This window comes from Dama dama, chromosome 18 (assembly GCF_033118175.1).
Source record: "Dama dama isolate Ldn47 chromosome 18, ASM3311817v1, whole genome shotgun sequence".
In the NCBI taxonomy this organism is placed as follows: Eukaryota; Metazoa; Chordata; class Mammalia; order Artiodactyla; family Cervidae; genus Dama; species Dama dama.
Window position 1 is genome coordinate 47595278 of NC_083698.1, and position 25365 is coordinate 47620642.

General features: G+C 39.7%; 1 gene segment (V, D, J or C); it reads right to left on the bottom strand.

Annotated features, from left to right (window-relative positions):
* Window positions 1-1163: 1163 nt before the first annotated feature.
* On the bottom strand, window positions 1164-24373 carry LOC133072240 (T cell receptor gamma constant 2-like). The segment is given in 8 exon segments: window positions 1164-1739; window positions 4323-4364; window positions 4650-4697; window positions 5208-5267; window positions 10526-10855; window positions 15171-15253; window positions 23813-24116; window positions 24201-24373. Coding segments are annotated over 8 exon segments (1086 nt in total).
* Window positions 24374-25365: the final 992 nt, after the last annotated feature.

Here is a 25365-nt window from a genome sequence, read left to right on the forward strand (position 1 = left end):
TTATATTCCCAAAGAGCAGGTGCTAACCTAGACACACTCGCAGAGTCAGGCAGAGTTTCCGTAGTGTTGATAACAGAGGGAGCAGCTATGGTGATTCCCGAGAATATACAGGAGGAGAAGGCAGATGCACCCACAAGTCCTTAAGAAAATTCTCACGGACTCTTTGGAGGAGGCCTGTAGCAAAGAAGCAATGCATGTTCTGTTTTGTTGGGGTTTCTTTTTGTTTGTTTTTCCCAGTAACAAATGAGTCAGTGGAAAGCCACAGGATCCTAGGAAACAAAATATGGGCTCTGAGATCTTAGAGGCCTGGCTCTAAATGACTGTTACTTACAAAAGAGTGACCACAAGTGGAATACTCAATCACTCCAATCGGTAAACTATCGACTTGAACTGTACCTTCCTCGGAGGGCTCTTAAACAATTAATGGGATTCCTGGTGAATTGTTAAAACTGAGTCCCTCAAGACAAGTCCAACTTGTCTGCAGGGATATGAGATTACCGATGATTCTCGGTAGTTCAGTGTATGTGTAAAATCTACTGACTTTACAGCAGAGCTACAGACAGTAGATGCTAATATGGCTGAGGGCTTGCATGGTCCAAGCATCACTAACATGTCTACTCCTCATGTTCCCGGAGCCAGAGCTGTAACTGTTACACAGACGTGGACATGATGGCACTGCGAGTTCAGATCGCTGCCTGAGGTCACTGGGTACTAGTGCAGACCGAGGGTTCAAATCCAGGCCCTTGAGTTCGAAGTCTTCGTGCTGCACCCCCCACCCAGGGCCCCGCTGGTGTTGCTGCAGTTCTCATGGGGCTAATGTGAGGAGCAGGAGGCAGTGCTTGTGAGGAACTACTACGGATCTGAACACACACAAGTGCAAGTCATGCTGGGTGTCAGTCACACTGTTGCCACAGGAACATCTCAAACCAATGAGTCTGAATCTGGTGACTTTGAAAGAGAAGGAACCCAGGCACCTTCTTTTGGCTGTGGGTCCCCTTGGAGCCAGTGCCCCAAAGAGAGCTCCGTGACCACTGTCTCAGGGAAAGACCTAGAAATGTGGTGTTGGTCATTATTATAAGCAGAACTGAGTTTGAAATCACTGTGGTCATGCTGTTTCTCACCTTGATTACATTTCACAAAATTAAAGTACACAGACAAAAAGGGACTTTTGATTTCTTTTTAGAAATTTATTTATTTCAAGTAGCAAAGCCAGCATCTCCAGGGTGTGTGACAGGGAAGATCAGGGCCGTGGTCTTGGTGGAGGTGCTCGAGGAGCAAACAGGGAACTGCCCGCTGTGTGTGCTTAGGGGGGCATGAGGACTTGGGGGTGGGGAGGAGCTGATGAGATTGTGGGGACAGTGGTGGGAGAGGCTCCCCTGGACGAGCCCTGGGCCGTGCCTTTGAGTAATGGCAGAATTCCTTGTTACAGAGGAAAACTGTCTGCACAGTCTGAAAAACCCTTACACGATGATAGAAAGTTATACACAACGTCTGAAATAACCCAAACCCAGAAAGCAAGCCCGGCTGGGTCTTCAGTAGAGAGTTTCTGGGACAATAGATGAAGAAAAAAGATTGGTTCCTTTGTTGTCCCCTCTGTCACGAGCTCGTCCCGTCACAGCAGATGCCTGTTCTCCTAAGCACACAGAAGGAGGTGATGACAAAGTAGACGGCACTCTTGAGGAGGAGGATGAGGTAGGTGTAGTAAGCAGAGTTGTACGTGAACTGCAGCGGCACGGTGTCTAGGAGAAGTCATATGATTATTGCCCATTCTTTCAAAAGGACAGGACATACCTCCTAACACCGTGTGTGCGTAGTCACTCAGTCGTGTCCGACTCTTTGCAACCCCATGGACTGTAGCCTGCCAGGCTCCTCTGTCCATGTGGATTCTCCAGGCAAGGATACTGGAGTGGGTTGCCGTGCCCTCCTCCAGAGGATCTTCCCACCCAGGGAATGAACCCAGATCTCCCGCATTGCAGGCAGATTCTTCACCATCTGAGCCACCAGGGAAGCCCAATAAGGGGTGTGGTCACAATTATTTACTTCTGATCATCTACATTGGCGTGACACCCCTGTAACACCAAACCCCAAAGTAAACATTTATCATCACAACCACCACCATCAGGACGGCTCAGAATTCAGCTCACAGTTCAAGTCAACAACCTCAGCCAAATTCACTAGAACCTTCCAAAATATTAAAAAGCAAGGTTATACTTTTAATGGAGTCCAGTAGGGAAAATCATTTGTGATAAACTGCTTTCAGCATTTTCTTCACCCTTGCCATATGTCTAAAAAATAATGAGTAATATTCATTAACCACTAACCAAATGCTAAACAATTTTCTGAGAGCTTTGCATGCAAATTTTTAATCTTATTTAATTTTTAAAATAACCTATGAGATCATTATTTTCAACCCCCATTTTACAAATAAACTGAGGGCAGAGAGGAGTAATTTGCCTGACGTCACACATTTAGAAAGTACCAGGAACCACATTTCAATCCCAGTAACATGATTCTAATGACCACATTCTTAGCTGTCATGTAGTTCTGCATCTCCACATTCAGTGCATACTCCAGACACTTGATATTTAGCATAAATATCAAGTCAAATCACTGGTTTGGAAGGATCTGATGGATTATACCTTGTGCATCAGTGAGATTATGATTAGGTTATGATCTGTGAAATTTGGTGGCATCTACAGTGGGTGGGGCAGGGTGTAGTAAAGTGAACATTGGAAGAAAGTGGTAAGCCCAGTTCTCAGAAAGTTTAGGCACTCATGCCTCACTCACCTGTCCTGAATGTCTCTCATCATAGCTGTGATATAGGCTAATTGCGCTTACTCTCCTTTGAAGTTTTACAAGAAATATATGATGTCAAGGAATAATTAACAACAGTGATGATGGATCTGACTTGGCTAAACGAACCACAAGGCTGAAGTCTGTTCCTGAGGAAAATTTCTCTCTTTATAGAGTCAGAACTCCAGAATCACTTGTATATGGTGTGGAAAGGATCTCAGAAGGTGACATGCTCATAACTTAACTGCCCAGTGTCACATCAGGTGTTAGCTGAGTTTCAGGCCCCCTGACACATTGGGAATGAAAAAGGGATCAGCAGGACCAGAGCCAGTGCTTCTAAATTCACTAAGAACCTTCATGTAGGGAGAAGGGGCCACCAACTAGTACCGATCCGTTCCAGCTAAATGGATACCCTATGGAGACATTCCACTTAGGTGACCTTATCTCTGTAATAACTCAAAGTGAAAGTGTTAGTTGCTCAGTCTTGTCTGACTCTTTGCAACCCCATGGACTGTAACCCACCAGGCTCCTCTGTCCATGGAATTCCCCAGGCAAGAATACTGGAGTGGGTTGCCATGCTCTTCTCCAGGGGATCTTCCCAAGCCAGGGATCAAACCAAGGTCTCCTACATTGCAGGCGGATTCTTCACTGTCTGAACCACCAGGGAAGCACTTCCCTTCAACTACTGAGTTACGTATAATTGTTCCCTATTGGCAGGTGGGGATCCTGCTGTTTAGCAATGTAAGTAATGTACCCACATCAATGCAACTAATAACCAAAGAACTCTCGTCTGTGATAGTTGGAAGCCCAGGTACTTATACCCCCAGCCAGATGTCACTGTGTCAGGACCTTGGTTTTTGGATTTCTTACTCTATGTCAATGTCTTAGAGGAGGGATTCAAATGTCCTGGGTTGAAATTCCAGATCTATCTGTGAGACGGTACAAGGGACTTAATTAATTTTAGCTCATTGCCCTCATCTGTAAAATGGGGGGAAATTAATATATACCCTCTTAGGAGCTTTATGAGAATCGTATTTAAAATACATGAGAGACATAGTATAAGGCCTTCTGTAAGAATATGAAACTCTCTATAAGCATCAGTTTATGTTATTAGCTATTAGCAACAACCAAAGACTCAACATACAGAAAAGCAACTTGGTATCATTTTTGCATAGTCACTGTAATCAAAAGCTACACAATTGAGTGAAACCCATTGTTGAATAATTCAGAGCCTATCACTGCATCCTCTAATTGAGAGTCATCTCACACCAAACCAGTATTTACTGTGTTAAGATGACTCTTACAGAATGTTGGATTTACTTAAAAAAATGTGTAACTTAAAATATATGGACTGTGTAACAGTCTATATAATAGACTTACTTAAGATTTACTTATAGACCGTATAACAGTCTATTTTGCATTATCCAGACTTTCTGATTTTCTACCTTAAACCAAGTCCAAAAGTTTAATTTATCTAGAGGAAAAAAGTGCTATAACATGATATAAGGGCAAATATAGACAAAACTTACTGTTTTCATCTTTCAGACATGCTTTTGTAGAATTAGCGACTTCTAGAAGAGAAAATAGTAGTCAATTATTCATACTTAACTATTTGATACATGATATATATGTATATGCATGTTTGTGTGTATGTATATATGTACACAATACACATACATATATATAAAATCTGCCCATAGAGACAGGAGAGATACTGATCAAATGTATGAATCTTAAAGTTTCAGAAATAATTGGTCTTTCCTACCATAAACCAGGAAAGTTCAAAAGGTAATTTCATCAGGAGGAAAAGAAAATGTTATAGGATGACATGAAGGCAAACATATACAAAAACTTACCACCTTGATCTCTTGCACAAGCTTTTGTAAAATCAGTATCAGTGACTTCTAGAAGAAATGAGAGCAAATATTAATCAATTGTCCACACCCATTATGACAGTGTGTGTATGTATGTATATATGTGTGTGTGTGTGTGTGTATACATATAATCTGCTGATAGACAAGTCAGTCGGTTCTTAAAACTATAAAAATTTTTAGCATCACTATTCCAGATAATTGGTCTTTTCTACTTTAAGCCAGAGAAGTTCAAAAGAAGTTAATTAATCAGAAGGGAAAAAAGTACTAAAGCATAACCTAAAGGTGCATGCAAGCCTGCTAAGATGCTTCAGTCATGTCCAAGTCTTTGAGACACTATGGACTGTAGCCCTCCAGGCTCTTCTATCCATGGGATTCTCTAGGCAAAAATACTGGAGGGGATTGCCATGCCCTCCTCCAGGGGATCTTCCTGACCTAGGAGTCGAACCCATGTCTCCTGTGGCTCCTGCATTGCAGGCAGATTCCTTACCACTGAGCCACCAAGGAAGCCCAACATAAAAGCAAACATACACAAAAACTTACCACTTCCATCTTTCGAACAATCATTTGGAGGCTCAGTAGTAGTGACAACTGGGGTGAAAACTACAATAAACGAGAGAAAGTATTGTCAATTATTCATGTTCATTATTTGACAGTGTGCATGTGTGTTTATATGTGCATGTGTAACATATATATATGTATGTATGCATGTAGCATGTATATATATTATATATATAACCTGCTGACAGATTAAAACATGAGCCCTACAAATCCAGGAATAGTTCATCTAATACTATGTAATTCAGTAGATCTAATTCATATATTGTTTTCTACACATGACAGTGTTTATCCAAAATACAATTTCAAGAAATATTTGCAGAAAGGCAAACAGAAAAAGAGGCTGTTCTACACCTTCAGCATCCACTGCTGATATGAAGAGATGTTCCCAAGATGAACACATCCAATCCTAGAATCCGCAACAGAGTCCCATGTTCAAGGGAGTCTGGCCCAGGTAAATTTCCCTTCTAAGCAAAGGAAAGCAGTCAACCTTTCCAAATCACACATGTTCCCAGTATCCCTGACTCATGATTTCTGAATTTGTGGTGTTTGTGGGAAAAATGAAAACAATATTAATAAGGCTAATAGCTAGTGAGCAACTATAACTAGCTTAACTACTTCACATGTGTTACCTTCTTTAATCTTCCAGTGACACTGGAGTGAGGTGTATTTTGGAGGATTCCATGTTACAAAAGAAATAAGGGTCAGAGGGAAAGTGACTGGCAGAGAGTTGTGCCAATGGTACCAGTGATGGCAGAGCCAGCATTCAAAGGATCATCGTGAGACATTAAACGAGACAGAGCCTGTGGGAAGTACTTTGTAAAATAAGCCACAGAAAGAGAGAGAAAGTAACCAATGTGCAACAGAATTGTACTACTATAGACACTAAAAACATCTTCTTTTCCAGATATCTTAATTATTCTTATCAGTGACCTCGTTTATTATAGGAGGTCAACACTTCAGTGCAATTCCAGGGATAAAAAATTCCAGATAAATATTTGTAAAAAGAAAATGGATCCAGGAAAACGGAGTCACAGTGGTTTCTTGGTTTATGCCTTTTCTTCTGGATCTGTTTTATCCATATAGATTTGGTTCTGGTATGCCATTTTATGCCCTCATTGAGATCAATTTTCACTATAAAAATGAATTTGAGCTGTAAAGGCTTTGCAGTAAATGCCAAGAGTGAAAATATTAATATAATCATCCTCAAGAACTGATCTTAATGTGTCTTAAAACACTCTCTCTGGGACTTCCTTGATGGTACAGTGGGTGGGAATCCATCTGCCAATCCAGGGGACATGGTTTCAACCTCTGGTCTGAAAGATTCCACATGCCACAAGGCAACTAAGCCCATGCCCCACAACTACTTAGCCCGTGCTCCACAGCACAAGAAGCCATTGCAATGAGAAATCCAAGCACCTCAAAGAAGAGTAGTCCCCACTGACCACAACCAGAGGAAGCCTGCAGAGAGTAACGAACACCCAGCGCAACCAGAAAAAATTGTTTGTAACTTTCTTTTGCTTGCAGTGACTATGTTCATTAAAGATGAACAAACTTCTTATTACTATGAATTGATTGAGGTGAAAAAGTAAAAAAATTTCAGCATAAACTGCAGTGTATACTAAGACCTCTTTCTCAGTCAAGACTGGTCAAAAACTTGGACCTGATTAGTTTTCTATCCATTCAAAAATCACTTAACGATTTGTGCTGCCAAGTGGATGTGATAGAATTTCAAAAGAGCCATTTCAAATCCTAAAAGATGGTGCTGTTAAAGTGCTGCACTCAATATGTCAGAAAATTTGGAAAACTCAGCAGTGGACACAGGACTGGAAAAGATCAGTTTTCACTCCAGTCCCAAACAAGGGCAATGCCAAAGAATGCTCAAACTACTGCACAATTGCAATAATTTCAGATGCTAGCAGGGTCGTGCTCAAAATCCTCCAAGTTCGGCTTCAACAGCACATGAACCAAGAAATTCTGGATGTTCAAACTGGTTTTAGAAAAGGCATAGGAACCAGAGATCAAATTGCCAACATACGTTGGATCATAGAAAATGCCAGAGAATTTCAGAAAAACATCTACTTCTATGCTAAAGCCTTTGTGTGGATCACAAAAAACTGTGGGAAATTCTTAAAGAGATGGGAATAGCAGACCACCTTACCTGCTTCCTGAGAAACATATGAAACAACAGACTGGTTCCAAATTGGGAAAGGGGTACGTCAAGGCTGTATATTGTCACCCTGCTTACTTAACTTAGAGGCAGAGTATATCATGAGAAATGCCAGATGAGATGAAGCACAAGCTGGAATCAAGACTGTCAGGAGAAATATTAATAACTTCAGATATGCAGATGACACCACTTTAATGGCAGAAAGTGAAGAGGAACTAAAGAACCTCTTGATGAAGTTAAAAGAGGAGAGTGAAAAAGCTGGCTTAAAACCCAAAATTTAAAAAAAGAAGATCATGGCATCTGGTCCCATCACTTCATGGTATATAGATGGGGAACAATGGAAACAGTGAAAGACTTCATTTTCTTGGGCTCCAAAATCACTGTGGATGGTGACTTCAGCCATGAAATAAAAGATACTTGCTCCTTGGAAGGAAAGCTATAACAAAACTAGATAATGTATTAAAAAGCAGAGATATTACTTTGCCAACGAAGGTCCTTATAGTCAAACCTAGGTTTTTCCTGTAGTCATATATGGATGTGAGAGTTGGACTATAAAGAAGGCTGAGCACCAAAGAATTGATGCTTTTGAACTGTGGTGTTGGAGAAGACTCTTGAGAGTCCCTTGGGCTGCAAGATCAAACCAGTCAATCCTAAAGGAAATCAACGCTGAATATTCATTGGAAGGACTGATGCTGAAGCTAAAGTGCCAATACTTTGGCCACCTGATGTGAAGAGCCATATCATTGGAAAAGACCCTGACGCTGGGAAAGATTGAAGGCAGGACGAAAAGGGGACAAGAGGATGAGATGGTTGGATGGCATCACCAACTCAATAGACGAGAGTTTGTGCAAGTTCCGGGAGATGGTGAAGGACAGGGAAGCTTAGCATGCTGCAGTCCATGGGGTCGCAAAGAGTCAGACACCACTGAGAAACTGAACAACAGCACACTATTCTTGAAAGTGAAAGTTAGTCTCTCAGTCGTGTCCGACTTTTTGCATCCCCATAGACTGTAGCCCACCAGGCTCCTCTGTCCATGGGATTCTCCAGGCAAGAGTATTGTAGTGGGTAGTCATTCTCTTCTCCAAGGATCTTCCCAACCCAGGAATAGAATCCTATTCTCCTGCATTGCAGGGAGGTTCTTTACCATCTGAACCACCAAGGAAGCGCATATAATATTCTTAACTTTTATCAAAAACAAGAAACTTCCCAAAAATAGCATTAGAAATTTACTAAAGAATGAAATTTACAGAAATGCCCTCTTTAGCTATATGGCCATGAAATCCATGGGAAACATTTATTTCAGAAATTAAGTGCCAAGTATCACACATGATAAAAGGGAACTTGTCTCCCCTATGGTAATTATCACCATGAAACTTACCACCATTTTATTTTTCCTTAATCACAGAAAAATTAAAAACTAATAGGACAGTTAGAGCCATGATTATATTAAACTGCACTTAACAAATTTGTTTATTATGTATTTCCTAGAGTAGAATGAGTAGAAATAGAAATTTAGGGCCATTTCTGTAATCTCAGTGTTGATTAGTTTAAGGAAAGAATATAAATAATACAGTAGATGCATGAATAAATAGACCCATTTATGTTTTGGAATGCAATTTTTTGCTGACTTTATTTCATTTGCTCTTCATTGCAGTCCCAGGACAAAGCCAAGGCAAATGTTCAAGCTTGATTTGATCACTGGACAAACTAAGAACCAGAGAAGATAGTTCAGAAATTCGGACTGGCGCACAGCCAACGTCAGTGCACATTTTATATGCTTGGTTCCCACTGCTTAAAAAGGCTTCCTAACCACAGGGAAAAGCACACAGTGATTCCTCTGATGGGAACTGTGGCCTGTGGTCTGTTAGGTGAATTACTCAGACGTTAAGCCCTGAGTCCAGTAAGTTAGAGGACCACCGTCAAGGTCAAGATACACCCAACACTTTGCCCCTACCGCGTGGACACGTCCAGCATCAGCTCACAGGGGCTGCTTTGGGATGTCACACCTGGATCATGGTGACCCTGAGTCATCCAGAGAAGTGTGCATTCTCTTGACTGTAGTGCATTCTCCTAGGACAGTAATTCACCTGAGTGTGTCCATCCACACATTCCTCCAGACCTAGCATGTGCTAGGGCTACAATAAAAGTATCTTGAAAGATCTTTTCTAATAGCAAGAAATACATTCATTATGTACAGTGGGAATACGTTTGCACACTTTAGTCTCACCCGATCTTTAATTACAAATTTTAACTTCAAGGTTGTAAATAAAGTACAAATTTTAACTAAGACCATAATAAAACGGCAGCAGTAAATTATTCTCTTCAGTTGGTCAAAAAGGTCTTTCAAGTTTTTTCCATAACATCTTATGAAAAACCCAAATAAATTTTTAGCCCACTCAATACTTTTTGTTGAACTGCAATCTGGCTTCCTCATAAGAACATCATTTTGTCATTTAATAACCCACTGTTTCTGACTTATACTTTGAGTAAAAGCAGGATTAAAGTGAGAATGACTGCTTGGTGAGTAGAGCATTCCTGAAAGATATATAAATGTTCTTATTTCCTGATCAACCAAGACAATCAAAAGTGAAATTTCTTTTTGCAAATTTGTTGTGCACTAAGTTGCTAGACACTTTCATATATTTTCTTTCATTTAATCCATACAAAGACCCTAAAATCATCATTGTGACTATAATATTTTGGAAGATGAAACAGGCTGAGAAAGCTTCAAAATATTTTTTCTTTTTTGTTTTAATGTTCCCTTGACTGTACTATTTTAATTCTAGTGGAAATTTCAGGACATTTATGCTACCATTAAACAGAACATCTTAGAAAGACGTGTTTATTTGACTTGACAGAAAAGTTAGGGTATTGTCTTTGAAAAACTGTGTTCTGGGAGGTTATTGTTTAGTTGCTAAGTTGTGTCTGACTCTTCTTTTGTGACCCAGGCTCCTCTGTCTGGAATTTCCAAGGCAAAAATACTGGAGTGGGTTTGTGTTTCCTAATCCAGGGGATCTTGCCAACCCAGGGCTCAAACCCATGTCTCCTGCATTGGCGGGTGGATTCGTTACGACTGAGTCACTAGGGAAGCCCAAGGGAGGTTATATTTACATTTATGTTTATATTCACCTACCTTCTTTCACTGCAGGAAAAAGAATCTCTTGATCTTTTCTTCCTGCATTTTTCTCATGTTTGACGATACATATGTGCTCTTTCTTCATGGAGTTTTCTGTCACTGTCAGCCAGCTGAGCTTCATGTATGTGTCATTGGTCTTCATGGTATTTCCCTGCTGGGATGGCAGAATCCTGTTGCCATTTTTTTCTTTCCAAGAAACCTTAATAACATCAGGGAAAAATTTTTCCAGGAGACAAAGATACGTTGCAGCCTGTTGATGGTTGACTTCATTAATTGAAGGAAGAAAAATTGTGGGTTTGGGGGAAGTATCTGCAGGAAGTTTTTTATCTGCGGAGGGAGATAGAAAAGAATTTAAAATGGTTATTAGAGAAACACGGAGAGCCATGGAATAAACTAGCATGTAATAAAAGGAAGAAAACTTGTCACTGAATTAGTGCTCACCATGGATTCCTTTCACAGTGGATTGTGAGGGACTTACTATCCTTCTTATTTTCAATAGGAAGAGATGTTCAAGAGGTTATGTAGCTTGCCCAAAGTCACAACTAGCATAGTAGAACCTGGATCACACATTGGCCTTTGTTCTTTTTCCACATGGTAAGATGGGTTATGAGTTTTATCTCCTTCCAAAATTCATGAACACATTTATTTTTTAACATCTCTTTTGTTCTATCATAGTGGAGCCTGTTTTAAAGTGGATGGATGGGCTTTCCTAATGGCTCAGTGGTAAAGAATCCTTCTGCCAATGTAGGAGACACACATTCGATCCCTGATGCGGAAGATCCCACATGCCTCGAGCAACTAAGCCCCTGCACCACAACTATTGAGCCTGTGCTCTAGCCTGAAGACAGGACTACTGAGCCCTTGTGCTGCAACTATGAAGCCCCATGCCCTAGAGCCCAAGCTGCAGACAAGAGAAGCCACTGCAATGAGAAGCCCACACTGCAATGACCAGTAGCCCCACTCTCTGAAACTAGAGAAAAGCCCACGTTGTGGCAAAGAAGATGCAGCACAGACAAAAATTTAAAAAATAAAATTATATTTAAAAAATGAAGCGTTTGGGTGTGTGGTGGGAATGAGAATGGGGGAGAAGTCCAGGTAACTCTGATAGTTTCTCTAGAAGTGAGAATCTTTGACTTTTTACTTTTTCTCAAACTTTTAATTTTATATTTGAGTATAGCTGATTCATAATGCTGTGTTAGTTTCAAATGTATAACAAAGTGATTCAGTTTTACGTATACATGTATCTCTTCTTTTTCAAATTCTTTTCCCAATTAGATTGTTACAGAATATTGAGCAAAGTTTCCTTCCCTGTGCTATATACAGTAGGTCCTTGTTGGCTATCCATTTTAAATATAGCAGTGTGTATATGTCAGTCTCAAAGTCCCTAGCGGTTCCTCCCTCCACCCTTCCCCCCTGTAACCTCAAGTTTGTTCTCTGAGAGTCGGTTTCTATTTTGTAAATGATTTCAATTGTATCATTTCTTTTTAGATTCTACATATAAGAGATATATGACATTTATCTCTTTCTCGGTCTGAATTACTTCATTTGGTACGACAGTCTCCAGGTCCATCCATGTTGCTGCAAATGGCATTGTTTCATCCTTTCTAATGGCTAAGGACTATTCCAGTATATATATATACACACACACACCCCATGTCTTCTTTACCCATTCTTCTGTCATTGGACAATTAGGTTACTTTCAGGTCTTGGATATTGTGAATAGTGCTGCTATGAATATAGAGGTGCTTGTATCTTTTCAGACCATGTTTTTCTCTGGGAATATGCCCAGGAGTGGGATTGCAGGATCATATGGCAGCTCTATTTTTGGTCTCTTAAGGAACATCCCTACTGTTGTGCATAGTCACTGCACCAATTTGCATTCCCACCAACAGTGTAGGAAAGTTCCCTTCTCTCTACTATTTTCCCTTCCTATCCTGTTTTGTAACTTGTGCTCTCTTTGGCCACATAACTCATCCTCATGTTTTGCAACTCTGTGGAACTTCGTTTAACTACTCTGGAATGAACCATATTTATCTTAGTTTGTCAACAAAGGTCCGTCTAGTCAGGGCTATGGTTTTTCCAGTAGTCATGTATGGATGTGAGAGTTGGACTATAAAGAAAGCTGAGCGCCAAAGAATTGATGCTTTTGAAGTGTGGTGTTGGAGAAGACTCTTGAGACTCCCTTGGACTGCAAGGAGATCCAACCAGTCCATCCTAAAGGAGATCAGTCCTGGGTGTTCATTGGTAGGACCAATGTTGAAGCAGAAACTCCAATATTTTGGCCACCTGATGCAAAGAGCTGACTCATTGGAAAAGACCTTGATGTTGGGAAAGATTGAAGGCAGGAGGAGAAGGGGACGACAGAGGACGAGATGGTTAGATAACATCACCGACTCAAAAGACATGAGTTTGGGTAAACTCCGGGAGTTGGTGATGGACAGGGAGGCCTGGTGTGCTGTGGTTCATGTGGTCGCAGAATCAGACATGACTGAGCGACAGAACTGAGCTGAACTGATCTTACTTCTCATATAAATAAATGTCAGTAGGAAATTTATTGTATCTTTAGATAATATACAGTCATTTTTTATAATGGGAATTAGTGTCCTGCATACTTGACAATCTGTGATGTTGAATTTACAGCTTCAAATGTGGATTCACCTGCCCATTTCTGAAGTGATGGGATTCTTCTGGTGGGTTTCTAATTTTATATAACGTCCAAACTTCAGATCTGAAAATTTTCAGATTTTTGAGTGGAGGAGTTGATTGTTTACAGTGCCTTGAATTTGGAAACAAAACAGCAATATTTCCAAAACTTCTAATAAAAATGTATAATTTTCTGACATGCTTTATATAAACCTTATCAAGTAATGCACTTATCAGAATTTTGCTTCACTTTAGAGAATGTTTACCAAGGCACATTTTCTTTTGAAATTTCATTTCAAGTTTAAGCATGGTTAAGAACGCACAGTATTTTGACTCTGTGTCTCCCCCAGTTTTAAATCTACCCTATAAGTTTGCTGAACTTCTTTAGAGCTTCATGGTTTACTGTGTTTTCATCTGCTAAATAAGTATACATATAATTAAAAATTAAATGTATGCTTCCTGAATTTCTTATAGACATGGTGTCAACATATATAACAAAACATAGTTTGCAAATGAGCCCACTTAAATGCTGGAATGTTTCTTGATTATATGGTTAAAGTAATGGTTGAAATTATAAATGTTAAAATTCCTTCCAATTTATTTCCAAATGAAACACAAATACTTTACTCATATTCTCTTTGAGCTAGTTTAGCATTCTGAGGTCAGTTTCTTAAGAACAGAAAAATCAAACTTCTCATTTGAAAAGAAAAAGAAAAAAATTCTTGAGAAATTTTTCCTCTGTAGCAAAATTCCTGAGTTTTCTACTAAAGAAGTAAGCAAACAGAGGTCATTTTAAAACTTAATGTTGTAAATACAAATAGGTCCTAGTGTGTTTAATTTTATACACCTCACTCCTGGTGTAAATACTATTTTATTGATTATAACAGTAAGATACTCTATATTTCTCCCATCACATACTGTGTTTTTATTGCTTAAGAGTACTCTATTTTTCCTTATATTTTATAAATTAAATAATTAGAACTATTTCACATTTAAATAAGCAAATTATATTATGACCTTTGTATCTGTATTTAACTGACTTCATATCACAATCATTTAACTTATGAATTAAAATTTTTCTGATAAATAAGATCATGAAGCCCAAGTTTATTGGCTAAGGGCCAATAAATGTTTGTGTTAGAGATGATGATATCAATGAAGTGAAAGGATTCAGATGTAAAGCACATAGAACAACAAATATAAAAACAAATACATTTTCACTTCATTTTTCTTGACAAATAGAAAGCAGTCTGTTAAAGAGAGACAAATACCTCCCAATTCAATTGTGTGTGTGTGTGAGTGGACAGTAAGATAACTTTTTGTTTAAGGAGTTAGGAGTACAACTGCATCCTCTGAAGAATTTCTCTTCTGTCAATATTTTTGGCTGCAAACAACTCTCCTCCCTGGGTGCAGATTTCCCTTCGCATTTGAATGGAGTGTGGACACACCTACCCAGCACCGACCATGTGTTACACAGCGTGTCAGGGACACTGCTGACAGGCTTTCACTGAATTCTCATGCGATACCTGCTGGACACATATGGCTGTTCCATTTTGAGGATTCAGAAACCGAGGCCAAAGAATAACTGACCAAATGCTCATAAACAGTAAATGGTAGACCCAGACATCCTGATCAGAGTGACTCCAAAGCCAGGTTCTTTGAAAACACCCCTTTGCCATCAGGAAAGGAAACGTGTCAGCTCACAAAACTTACCTATAATAACCAACTTTGGCCTTGAACCAAACACTTTCATGATGATCACATATATTATACAGGAACCCTTTATATAAGTCCACATGTTCACAAAGCTAAATCCTACATTTTCGCACAGTTTTCTATGGTATGCTCTAAGGATTTGTTTTAATATCTTTCCTAAACTCCTACATCTAATCCCCATTTGCATTCCCATTTTCCCAAACATTTTAAACTATTATTCCAATTTGTTTCTTGCCTTCCCTCCACTACCTTGACAAAAAAATGCCCTTCTTCAGGTACTTACCTAGGACGAAAACTTTTGTTCCGTCACCAAAGATCATGTTGTCTAAATTCCACAGTGATTCAACCTGTGGCAAAAACTTTAGACTAATTTAGCTTCTCTGAGTTCTTTAAATCCTATTGGAATCATGACAGCCTGGGATATGAGAGACCAAGTTTCTGGTCCTGATTCACTTTGCTCATAACAGGTTCCATGGCTGAGCTAATCAGATTAATTAAAGCTTTTGGTGTTTGTTTATTTGAAAACATAGTGTTAGCATGAATCAGTTCGACATCCCCTTTAATGCTGAAGTGAGACCAATATGAAACAAGATCTTAAAAAGTGATTTTATTAAAAATGCTATGGAAAAGAAAGACCATAATAATTATTACTATCATTATTATTAGTGATTTATTATTATTAGCTGACTGTGTGCTCCAACATAATATTTTAATATCTTGGGACCAGGGCTTGCCCTTACTGATGGGAATTCGGTGTTTGGGGGTTACAACTGAGTCTGTGGCAATTAACTGTGAAGATTGGTTCCTTTTTTTGCCTTCTACTATGCTCCACATGTCAGGAATTCTCAAAGCCGTTGTCACAGGACAGGTGCTTTTCATACACACAACTTAAAGGCAATTGTTTGTCTAGTCTTACCCGCTATATTTTCAGGGTTAAGCAACTCAAAGGGAACATTGGCTAAAGCCTAATATGTATAGTCAGTATATGGAATTACTTCACTTGTGTTGTCCAAAACAAATAGCTTCCCCCTCCTGTCCAATCAACAGCACAATTAATATTTTTCCAAGCTTTTACTAGAAATTTCAGCCTCAGACTGACTTCTCTCCAGCTCATGTGTAGATTTCAGCTTGCAACTCTTGGCCTTCAAGGCAGGATGATAAGAGAAATGGTAGGATGCCTGGTTCTCAAATCCTATTATTGTCATGTTGGATTGTGAAAACCTTACCTGCCTGACCCTATCTGCTGAGGGTCACCATCTGTGAATGACAGTAAATGTTATGGTATCCATAGCATTGATGAACTGGCAGTATAAATGGGTTTGATTAAAGATCATTTCTTCCATTTTATAAAGTGGATGTTGAAGACTATATCCCATCTTTATTTCACTTTTCTCTTAACTTCGTGTATTAAAGTCCTTTTCTAATTTTATGTTGCAAAAGCACATCATATTAAAAAGTTTGGTGTGCTTATTTTATCAGCTAATAAAAAGTATGTATTCCACCACCTTTTCATTTTTTTCTTTTTAATATTCACTTTTTTAATTGAGCTAGAGCAGACACATACCTCTCTTACCATTGAGCTTTAAAATCTTAACCTGTGCTTTCTGCTAGAAGTCCTTTTTCCTCCTGCTTCCCTGAGTGCCTTTGATCTTATTTCTTGCCCTTCCTGTACATGGCATTTTCTATCTTAGGTCTTCACAAATAAATTTTGGAAACACGCAATTTAAATAAACAGAAGCACTGTTTTCACACACGAGTAATAATACAAATTATAACATATTACAAATTAGGAAGTAAATTAAATAATCCATTTAAAAGATCAAACTACAGAGGAGTAAATGTTCAGAATACAAAAACTTAGACTTCATTTTTCTCACCTTGTGTAAAGGCCCAGACTCTGTCCTTTGGAATAAACAAGTCTCTACTGAATCCCAATATTTGCCACAGTAACTTGTTATGTGACTTTAGGCAAGGACCTGAACTTCTCTAAACCTCAGTTTTCTTATCTGTGGAATGGGAAGACAAGGATTCCTTTTGAGGAAAAGATAAGGCACTGAAACTACTTATCATGATGTCTAGCCCTCAGTAAATAGTAGCTGATATTATTATTATTCTCTTTAGTGGGACAATTTGGGGTCATTTTATCAAATTCTTTGGACAGATGAAATATATGAATTTTATAAGCAATAACTATTACATCATTTGAGAAAGAAACAAACTCATCAATGCAAGATCTGTTGTTTCTCTGGTAACCACAGGCCATAGAATATGGGCCCAATCAAGCCAGCATCTAGAATGCTTTTCCACTGGACTATAAGCTGTTTGAGTGTTGGGATTTGTTCTGTCTGTGTCTTGTTCACACTTCTGTCTCCAGCATCCACACAGAAACTGTCCTCAAAAAGAGGACAATGTCCTCATTGCTGAGAGAATGAACAAGTGAGGATGTCCAACCATGCAGACTCTTTTCATGGACTTTGGAGCTGAGATGGCTTGAGCTCACAAATTCCATTACACTGGTCCATTTCCAAGCAATGCGGCAAGAATTGTCATGACATAAATTCTGACTGCTCTCAGCTTCCCTCTGTGAAGCTAGAGTAATAAGAAGTGGGATTTGCAAATCTTATATAGTCATTTATTATAAGAAATTTTGTTTGCACTGCTGTTAGGTCTCAGGTGAAAATCAGTACTACAGGTTTTGCAGGTTATTGGGGAAAAACTATAGAGAATAGAAAATTTTTAAAATTCTCACTTATTAAGCCATTTATAAGAAAAGGAATTTTTTCTTGTAAATTCCTTTACAAAAAAACTTTACTGACATAAACTTTGCCAACAACTTTACTGACATAATGACATATTATGGTAATGGTGTAAATATATTGAAACATAAATGAAACAATGAAACAGATATGGTCCTTAAAATATTTTAATATCTAACCTGAGTCTCTTGTGCGTGTGTGTGTGTGTTTGTGTGTGTGTGGGGGGATATTCTAAAAGATGAATTTCAGCGGCTTACAAGCAGGAAGTAGTTTTGTTTCCATGTAATCCATATACAGTGGCCACTAGCTGCAAAATTGTAGTTCTCATGATGAGGCCAATTATGTGGCAGTCAGATAAGGGGGATTGTAAGGTTTTTTTTTTTCTTTCTTAAAAGCATCTATCAGTCTTTCATGACTAAAGTAAAAATAGAAAAGAAGTTACTTACCACAGGGAGCTACTATGAGCTTAGTTCCTTCTCCAAACATCTTCTTCCAACCTGAGCTGCCATACTGGTTCAGGCTCCTACAATGATCTCAGCCTTCGCCTACCTTCATGAAGTGACTAGCAGTTTAACAACTTTGGGCTGGCAATTTGACCTTCTGAGTTCTTTTGGAAGTCCTTGATAATAGGTTTTATGGCATCTGATATAAATTATAAGTTTTTGTCAGATCAATGGGCCCAAATATCTGTTTTCCATGGTGGACTAATCATTGACAATACTGATAAAAAATGAAAAGGATAAAAGCAGGAAAAGAAGAGTTTGACACTAGCAGGTTAACCACCTGTTCTGCTTTCCCACATTTCCAGGAAGAGGATTCAAAGAATTAAGACTTTTAAAAAAATTTCCAGTTGCTCAGCTGTGTTGAAACTGCTCGGAGTTCACATCAAAAGAAAAGCTCTTCCGTTCTCACAAACACCAGGGCTGCTCAGTTAGTGATTTGGGAATATATTTCTGAAAGGAGGAAACTCTTCAGTAACTGAAAATGCAAATTTGCCAATTCACATGTACTTGAGAAATGTGGACAAAGGTCTCCATTCATTGGGTAACATGATTCTGTTTTGGGGGGAGGGAGAGTATTGTTGACTTACAATGTTGCTAGTTTCTAAGATGAAAACCAATAATACATGTTTTGCAAAGTATTGGAGAAAGGAGAATGATTTTTTTTTAATCTTAAATGATAGAGAAAATTCAGAAAAGTTTTGTCACTTAATAGACCATTTACAACAAAGTGATTCAATTATACATATATATGTATATATATATATATATATTCTTTTCCAATATGTTTATTACAGGATATTAAATATAGTTCCCTATGCTATACACTAGGACCTTATTGTTTATATATTTTACATGTAATAGTTTGTATCTGCTAATCCCAAACTCCTAATCTAGCCCTTTCCCACCCCTTTCCCCTTTGGTAGCTATAAGCTTGTTTTCTATGTCTATGAGTCTGTTTCTGTTTTGTAAATAAGTTCATCTGTGTCATATTTTAGAGTCCACATATAAGTGATATCACACGGTGTTTGGGTTACTGTGTCTGATTTCATTTAGCATATCATCTCTAGGCCCATCCATGTCACTGCGAATGGTGTTATTTAATTCTTTTTTAGGGCTGAGTAGTATTCCATTGTGTATATATACCACCTCTTCTTTATCCATTCATCTGTCAACGGACATTAGGTAGGTTCCATGTCTTGGCTATTGTAAATATTGGTGCTATGAAATTTGGGTGCATATATCTTTTTGAATTATAGTTTTGTCCAGATATATGCCTAGGAGTGAGATTGCTGGATCATATGGCAACTCTATTTTCAGTTTTTTAAGGAACCTCCATAATGTTCTCCACAGTCGCTGCAGAAATTTACAGTCCCATCAACAGTCTAAGAGGGTTCCTTTTATTCACCATCTTTCCAGAATTTGTTATTTGTAGACTTTTTAATGATGCATTCTGACCAGTGTGAGGTGAATCTTCATTGTTTTGATTTGTATTTCTGTAATAATTAGTGACAGGCAACATGATTCTTTACCACACTAATTAGAAATGAGAACACAAGTTCTGTGATGACTTATTATCTTTCATAGGCTAAAAGAAGAAATTTGTAGAATACTATTTTACTTGAAACTATAAATTCCTTATTTAAACTAAAATTTGAGAGCTAAGGCCAGTTCTCTTATGATGAAAGAAGAAATGTCTTCCAGACTGTTCTGTAATCTTAAGCCACTCAATTGGATAAATAGAAAAAGCAATTGCCAGAAGCAGCCGAATGCTCCCCTGAGTACAGATGAGCTGTTCATTTGCCAGGACACAGACAGGACTGACCCTGACCATCCCCATGTCCACTCCAGACCCACCTTGTCATTGTTAAATCCCTTACTGCATCGAGCATAGTGCCTTCCCTGTGGAGATAAATCTATATGATAGATATTATTGGTACAAAAGAAAAATGTTAAAATAAAGCTGTAATTCTTTAATATAGTGCTTACACTATATTTTCAAAAATGGTTACACTGATTAGCTCCTTTTATGTAAATGATGGTATTTTGAGCCAAGAAACAAGTTTCCACAGAGATGGGGATGTAACATAAGGATGGATGATCAGGTAGAAAATGATAGAGCTGGTATGCAAACATTTCTGTAATACCAAGTGTCCAGTGTGCTACAGTAGGGAACGTGGAATCATTCAATACTGTTTTTCATTCTTTTTAAAACAATTTTTAGTTCCTTTTGGAATATAGTTGATTAACAATGTTCTGTCAGTTTCAGGTGTACAACAAAGTGATTTTAATTCTAATTTTGCCTATTAGCTGCTTGATTTATTTGCTATCTGACACTCAGTGTTCTAACTCTGAAAACGCAGTAAGAACACGTTTTGTGTCTCACATGTCTCACATCATTATATATAATGATGTCTCACATCATTACAAGGAAGATGCATAGCACAATCCAGATATAACACAGGAGTTCAGTGGATCCATGACCTGTATTTCCTTCCTCTCTTTTCCTTCTCTTTTTGGAAGGAGGCAGGTCACAGAGATACCACGGAGGGGACCTAATGTGGACTGGGGTACACCCTTTGCATCTCCTTAGTTCCTTGACTTGAATGATATCATTGGTATCTCTTGACAGAAGAACTCTCTGGCACGGGGTCCTAGAGATCTCAGCCTTGCCTCCCAGTATACACTCTGTGATGGAGCTTCATGGTCAAGGCTTCGGGGCAGCCACACCCATCTTTGTCCTTCAGGGAGATCCCCACCCATCTCACACCTAAGGTGAGCAAGGAAGGAGCTGACTGTAAATGTCCTATTTTTCCTGTGCCAGAGAGGTATGGAAAATTAATGTCAGAAAAGTTTGATTCAAAAATTCATAACTATATACCAATAAAGTTTTTAAAAAATTAGTAAAAATCTATTACTTTTCTACTCTATCACACTTCCCTCAATGAACATGACCTGGGCATCAACACAATACACAGCCACGCCTTTGCCATCCTGCATCCCTCACTTTGAGAGAGACAGACTAGCTAAAATGCTTCCCAAAGTAAGTGACAGTCTTGGGACCATTTCTTTCATGCTGGCAGTGACTACCCTGAAAACGAGATCACCCAAGAAAGATATGCTCTAGGTTTCTAAATATGTCTCAGTAGGATTTTCATGCAGAAAAGAGCTAATCTATCACCATGGAGGTTTCAACTGGAATTAAGTGGTATAATTCCAAGAGAGAGACATTTTGGAACGGTTATATTCTGCTTTAGACCTGAGAAAACTGATGCCTAAAAGTGTGAAGATCTTGCTCAAGGTCACAGAGCTCATAAGGGAAAAGCCAGAGTCAGTGACGGGTGAGAAAAGGGTTTACACCATAGTCGAGGTTCACAGCAGGGGCACTGGGCTGTCTCCTCCTGGGGACTGTGGACCGTGTATTAATAGCTCTGTAAGGACATGGGTGACGAGCTGGTTCTTGTTGGCCACACTGTCACAACTTCAAAAAATTCACTCTCTGTGGAGTCTGGCATTGGTGTGGCTGCAAGAACAGGAAAGAGTTGTATTAGGATGATGGGGAAGATGAAGTGAAAGAACGTGAAACAGAGCTAGAGTAAGCTTCTGTCCCCTTTCCTCCAACTCTTCTAACACATACTGGGGGATCTCAGCTTTGAATTAGGCCTTCAGGGAAGGGTTGGGGGTTGGGCTCTTTCAGAAGGAAAGCATATATGAATTATACATTTCTAACGGCAAAATCGGAGCTCAGGGAGGTAGACAATGAGTTTAGGAATCTGCAGGACCAATTCAGAATTTTTTACACTTTCCTTTTATTCATTGTTTTACCATTGCTATTAAGCTGTACATAAACTTTGAATTTCCACTTGAAAAGGGTCTAAATTCAGCTTAAACTTCAAAAAGATTTTATTCTCTCCCTCATACAACATCAGGGGCTTTCCTGTTTTGGAGTTGAAGAATCAGTGACACAGGCTTTTTTTTTTTTTTTTTCTCCTTCTTTTCATAAGAAGGTAGTGAATATAGTGATAAGTGATTTGTGTGATTTTCCTGTAAATGCAGAGATCACAGGCATATACTTTTAGCTGTTCAACCTTCTCATTTTATAGAAGAGAGCAGAATAGCCAGAGATTCACTCAAAATTCCATATGTGGTGACAGTCAAGGAGACGTGTACAACAGGATATTGAATATAGCTCCCTGTTCTATACAATAGGACCTTTTTGCCAACCCATTCTATATATAATAGTTTGCATCTGCTAATCCCAAGCTCCCAGTCCTTCCCTCCCCCACCCTCCTTCCCCTTGGCAACCACATGTCTGTTCTCTATGCCCCTGAATCTGCTTCTGTTTTATAGATAGGTTCATTTGTGCCATATTTTAGATTCCACATATATGTGATGTAAAAGGGTGTCTGTCTTTCTATTTTTAACTTACTTCACTTAGTATGATAATCTCTAATTGTATTCATGTTACTGCAAATGGCATTATTTTATTCTTTTTTATGACTGAGTAGTATTTCATTGTGTATATGCACCACATCTTTTTTTTTTTTTTCCATTTAGTTTTATTAGTTGGAGGCTAATTACTTTATAATATTGTAGTGGTTTTTGTCATACATTGACATTATTCATTCATTTGTTGATGGAAGTTTAGGTTGTTTGCATGTTTTGACTATTGTGAACTATACTTCGAAGAAAATAAACTAAATTAAAAAGAAAAAATAAGGAGAAGAGTAAAGCAGAGAACCTGATGTCTCATCCAGGGTTAACTGCATCACCATGAGGATTTTTATCAACTCAAACTCAAGAATGTCAGGCATGCCAATAGATGAGGACGCTGAGACATTGCCAATATTGTTTCCTGGGCTTCGAACTGCTGTCTCTTCCCCCGCAAAATGGTAACAATGGGTGAACAACTTAGAGACTGGAATCAGGCATACACTTCCAGGCTCAGCTTTCAAACATTTTGTGGCAAATCTACAGTCCTTCACCCTTGAAATCATTTATGTGACATTTTATCTATGCATCCTTCGAGGGAAATGGTCAGATTTTTATATTTTCAGTCAATACCAGAGCTATCCATTAGAAATAAATGTGAGTCACCAATTCAAGCCATAGACGAAAATGTTTTGGCTTCTGCATTAAAACCAAACAAACAAAAAAAGGACACTTAAAACGAATATTAGGACTATATCTACTTAGTCCAAGATATCCAAAATATTTCAACAGTAAGTCAATATAAAAATAATTAAGGAGATATTTCACTTTTTTTTTCTGCGACTATCTTCAAAATATAGCTTGTGTTATAGACATACAGCCCATCTCAGCTTGGACTCTTGAACTAAGTACACTTCAAGGGCTCAATAGCTGGATGTGTTCAGTAGCTGGTGGACTGGGCAGCCCAGATTTTCCTCCAAATGCTGCAGACAAGCTGAACTGGACGATGTTTAGAAAAGTCCCCGCCATCTGCACAGCTTTTTACCCGGGTCAGCTTTAGCTCCCACCAGAGTTTATCTGCAGAAGCCCGAGAGTGCGGGGAGTCGTCAGGATACTGAGAGATCACCCCAGGGGGACCTAAGGGACCCGGAGGCGGCGGCAGTGGCCAGGTCTGGGCGAGCAGTGGGTCTCGGAGCATTTTGTGCAGACCCCGGGGCTGCGCGTCCCGCTGTGCCGACCTCCAGGCAGCGCAGTAGTACACGCCCTCGTCGCTCTTCGCCAGCTTCATCAGGGACATGGTGCAGCTCTTGTCATCCGCGCCGCGGGCCGCGCTGACTTTATCACCTCTTAGGACCGAATCCCACTGCACATCCCGCTTGGACAAGGCTAGATAGAGAAGCCTCTCGGGGGCCTGGCCCTCCAGCTGGCGGAACCAGTGGACGTAATCCACAGACCTACTGACCCGGCAGGACATGGTGACAGCTCTGCCCGCGTGCCCCGCCATCACGGACGGCTGCAGCACCCTGAGGTCCTGCTGGATACCTGCAAGCGATGAGAGAGGGCCGGTGAGCCCGCAGCCTCCGGGCGCGTCCCGCCCGGCCCCCCGCGGAAGGCGCGGGCACTCACCTGGAGCCACGAGGGCCCAGAGGAGGGCCAGGCGGCCCAGCGCGGCTCTGTCCCCTGCCCCGAGGGAAGAGCCCATGGTGGTGGGGCTCAGATTGCCCGGAGCCTCCACACCTGGGTGTGTGATGGAGGTCAGCTCAGGGTCTGAGTGGGTGCTTCTCCCGGGCTACCGGGGCAACTGGTGAGAGAAATAAGGGAGGGGCGGAGGAGGGAGGGGCCAGAGGGAGGAGACAAGAGTCCGACCACAGGGTGAGGGGTGGAATGATAAACGAGACAGTTCTGAGAAGCACTAACGGATATTGGTGGAGTAACAAAATAGGAATACAGAGATCGGTGATTGGGCATCAAATGTGCTTTGGCAGTGGGCTGATTTATGTTTATTGTTTTATTAAATCCTGAAATCTTGTGGGATAAATAATATCTTCGGTTTAGAAATGGGGAAAGCTGGGGCTGTTTTATTTCATCTTGTTTTAACTTTTATTTTAGAGTATAGTCGATTTACAATGTTGTGTTAGTTTCAGCTGTACGGCTTTGCTGTACTATACTATAAAATAAAAGTTAAAACAAAGTATATATCCTTTTCCAGATTCTTTTCCCATATAGTTTATTACAGAATATTGAGTAGAGTTCGCTGTGGTAAACAGTAGGTCTTTGTTGTTTGTTTTACATATGGTGGTGATTTAGTCTCAAAGTTGTGTCCTTTGCTTTGCGACCCCATGGACTGTAGCCTACAAGGCTCCTCTGTTCATGGGGATTCTCCAGGCAAGAATACTGGAGTGGGTTGCCATGCCTTACTCCAAGAGATCTTCCCAACCCAGGATCGAACCTGGTCTCTTGCATTGCAGGTGGATTTTTTACCAACTGAGCCACCAGGGAAGCCCATTTTAGGTATAGTGGTGTGTATATATTAATCTCAAATTCCTAATTGATCCCTTCCCCAAAGGAGATGGTTTTTAAGTCACTGCATGCCCAAGAAGAATTAGGTTGGGATTTGAAGCCAGGTCTGGCTGGAGACAAATCTCATGCTCTCTTTGGCCACTTTATCCCCACAGAGCAGTGAGTGCCCTGCTAATTTGGGAGCAAAAGACAAGCCCAGAACAACCATCCTTGCTGAAAAGTCCTGCTGCTATCTGAGCCAGCATTGGGTTGTATCCTCCAAGGGTACCAT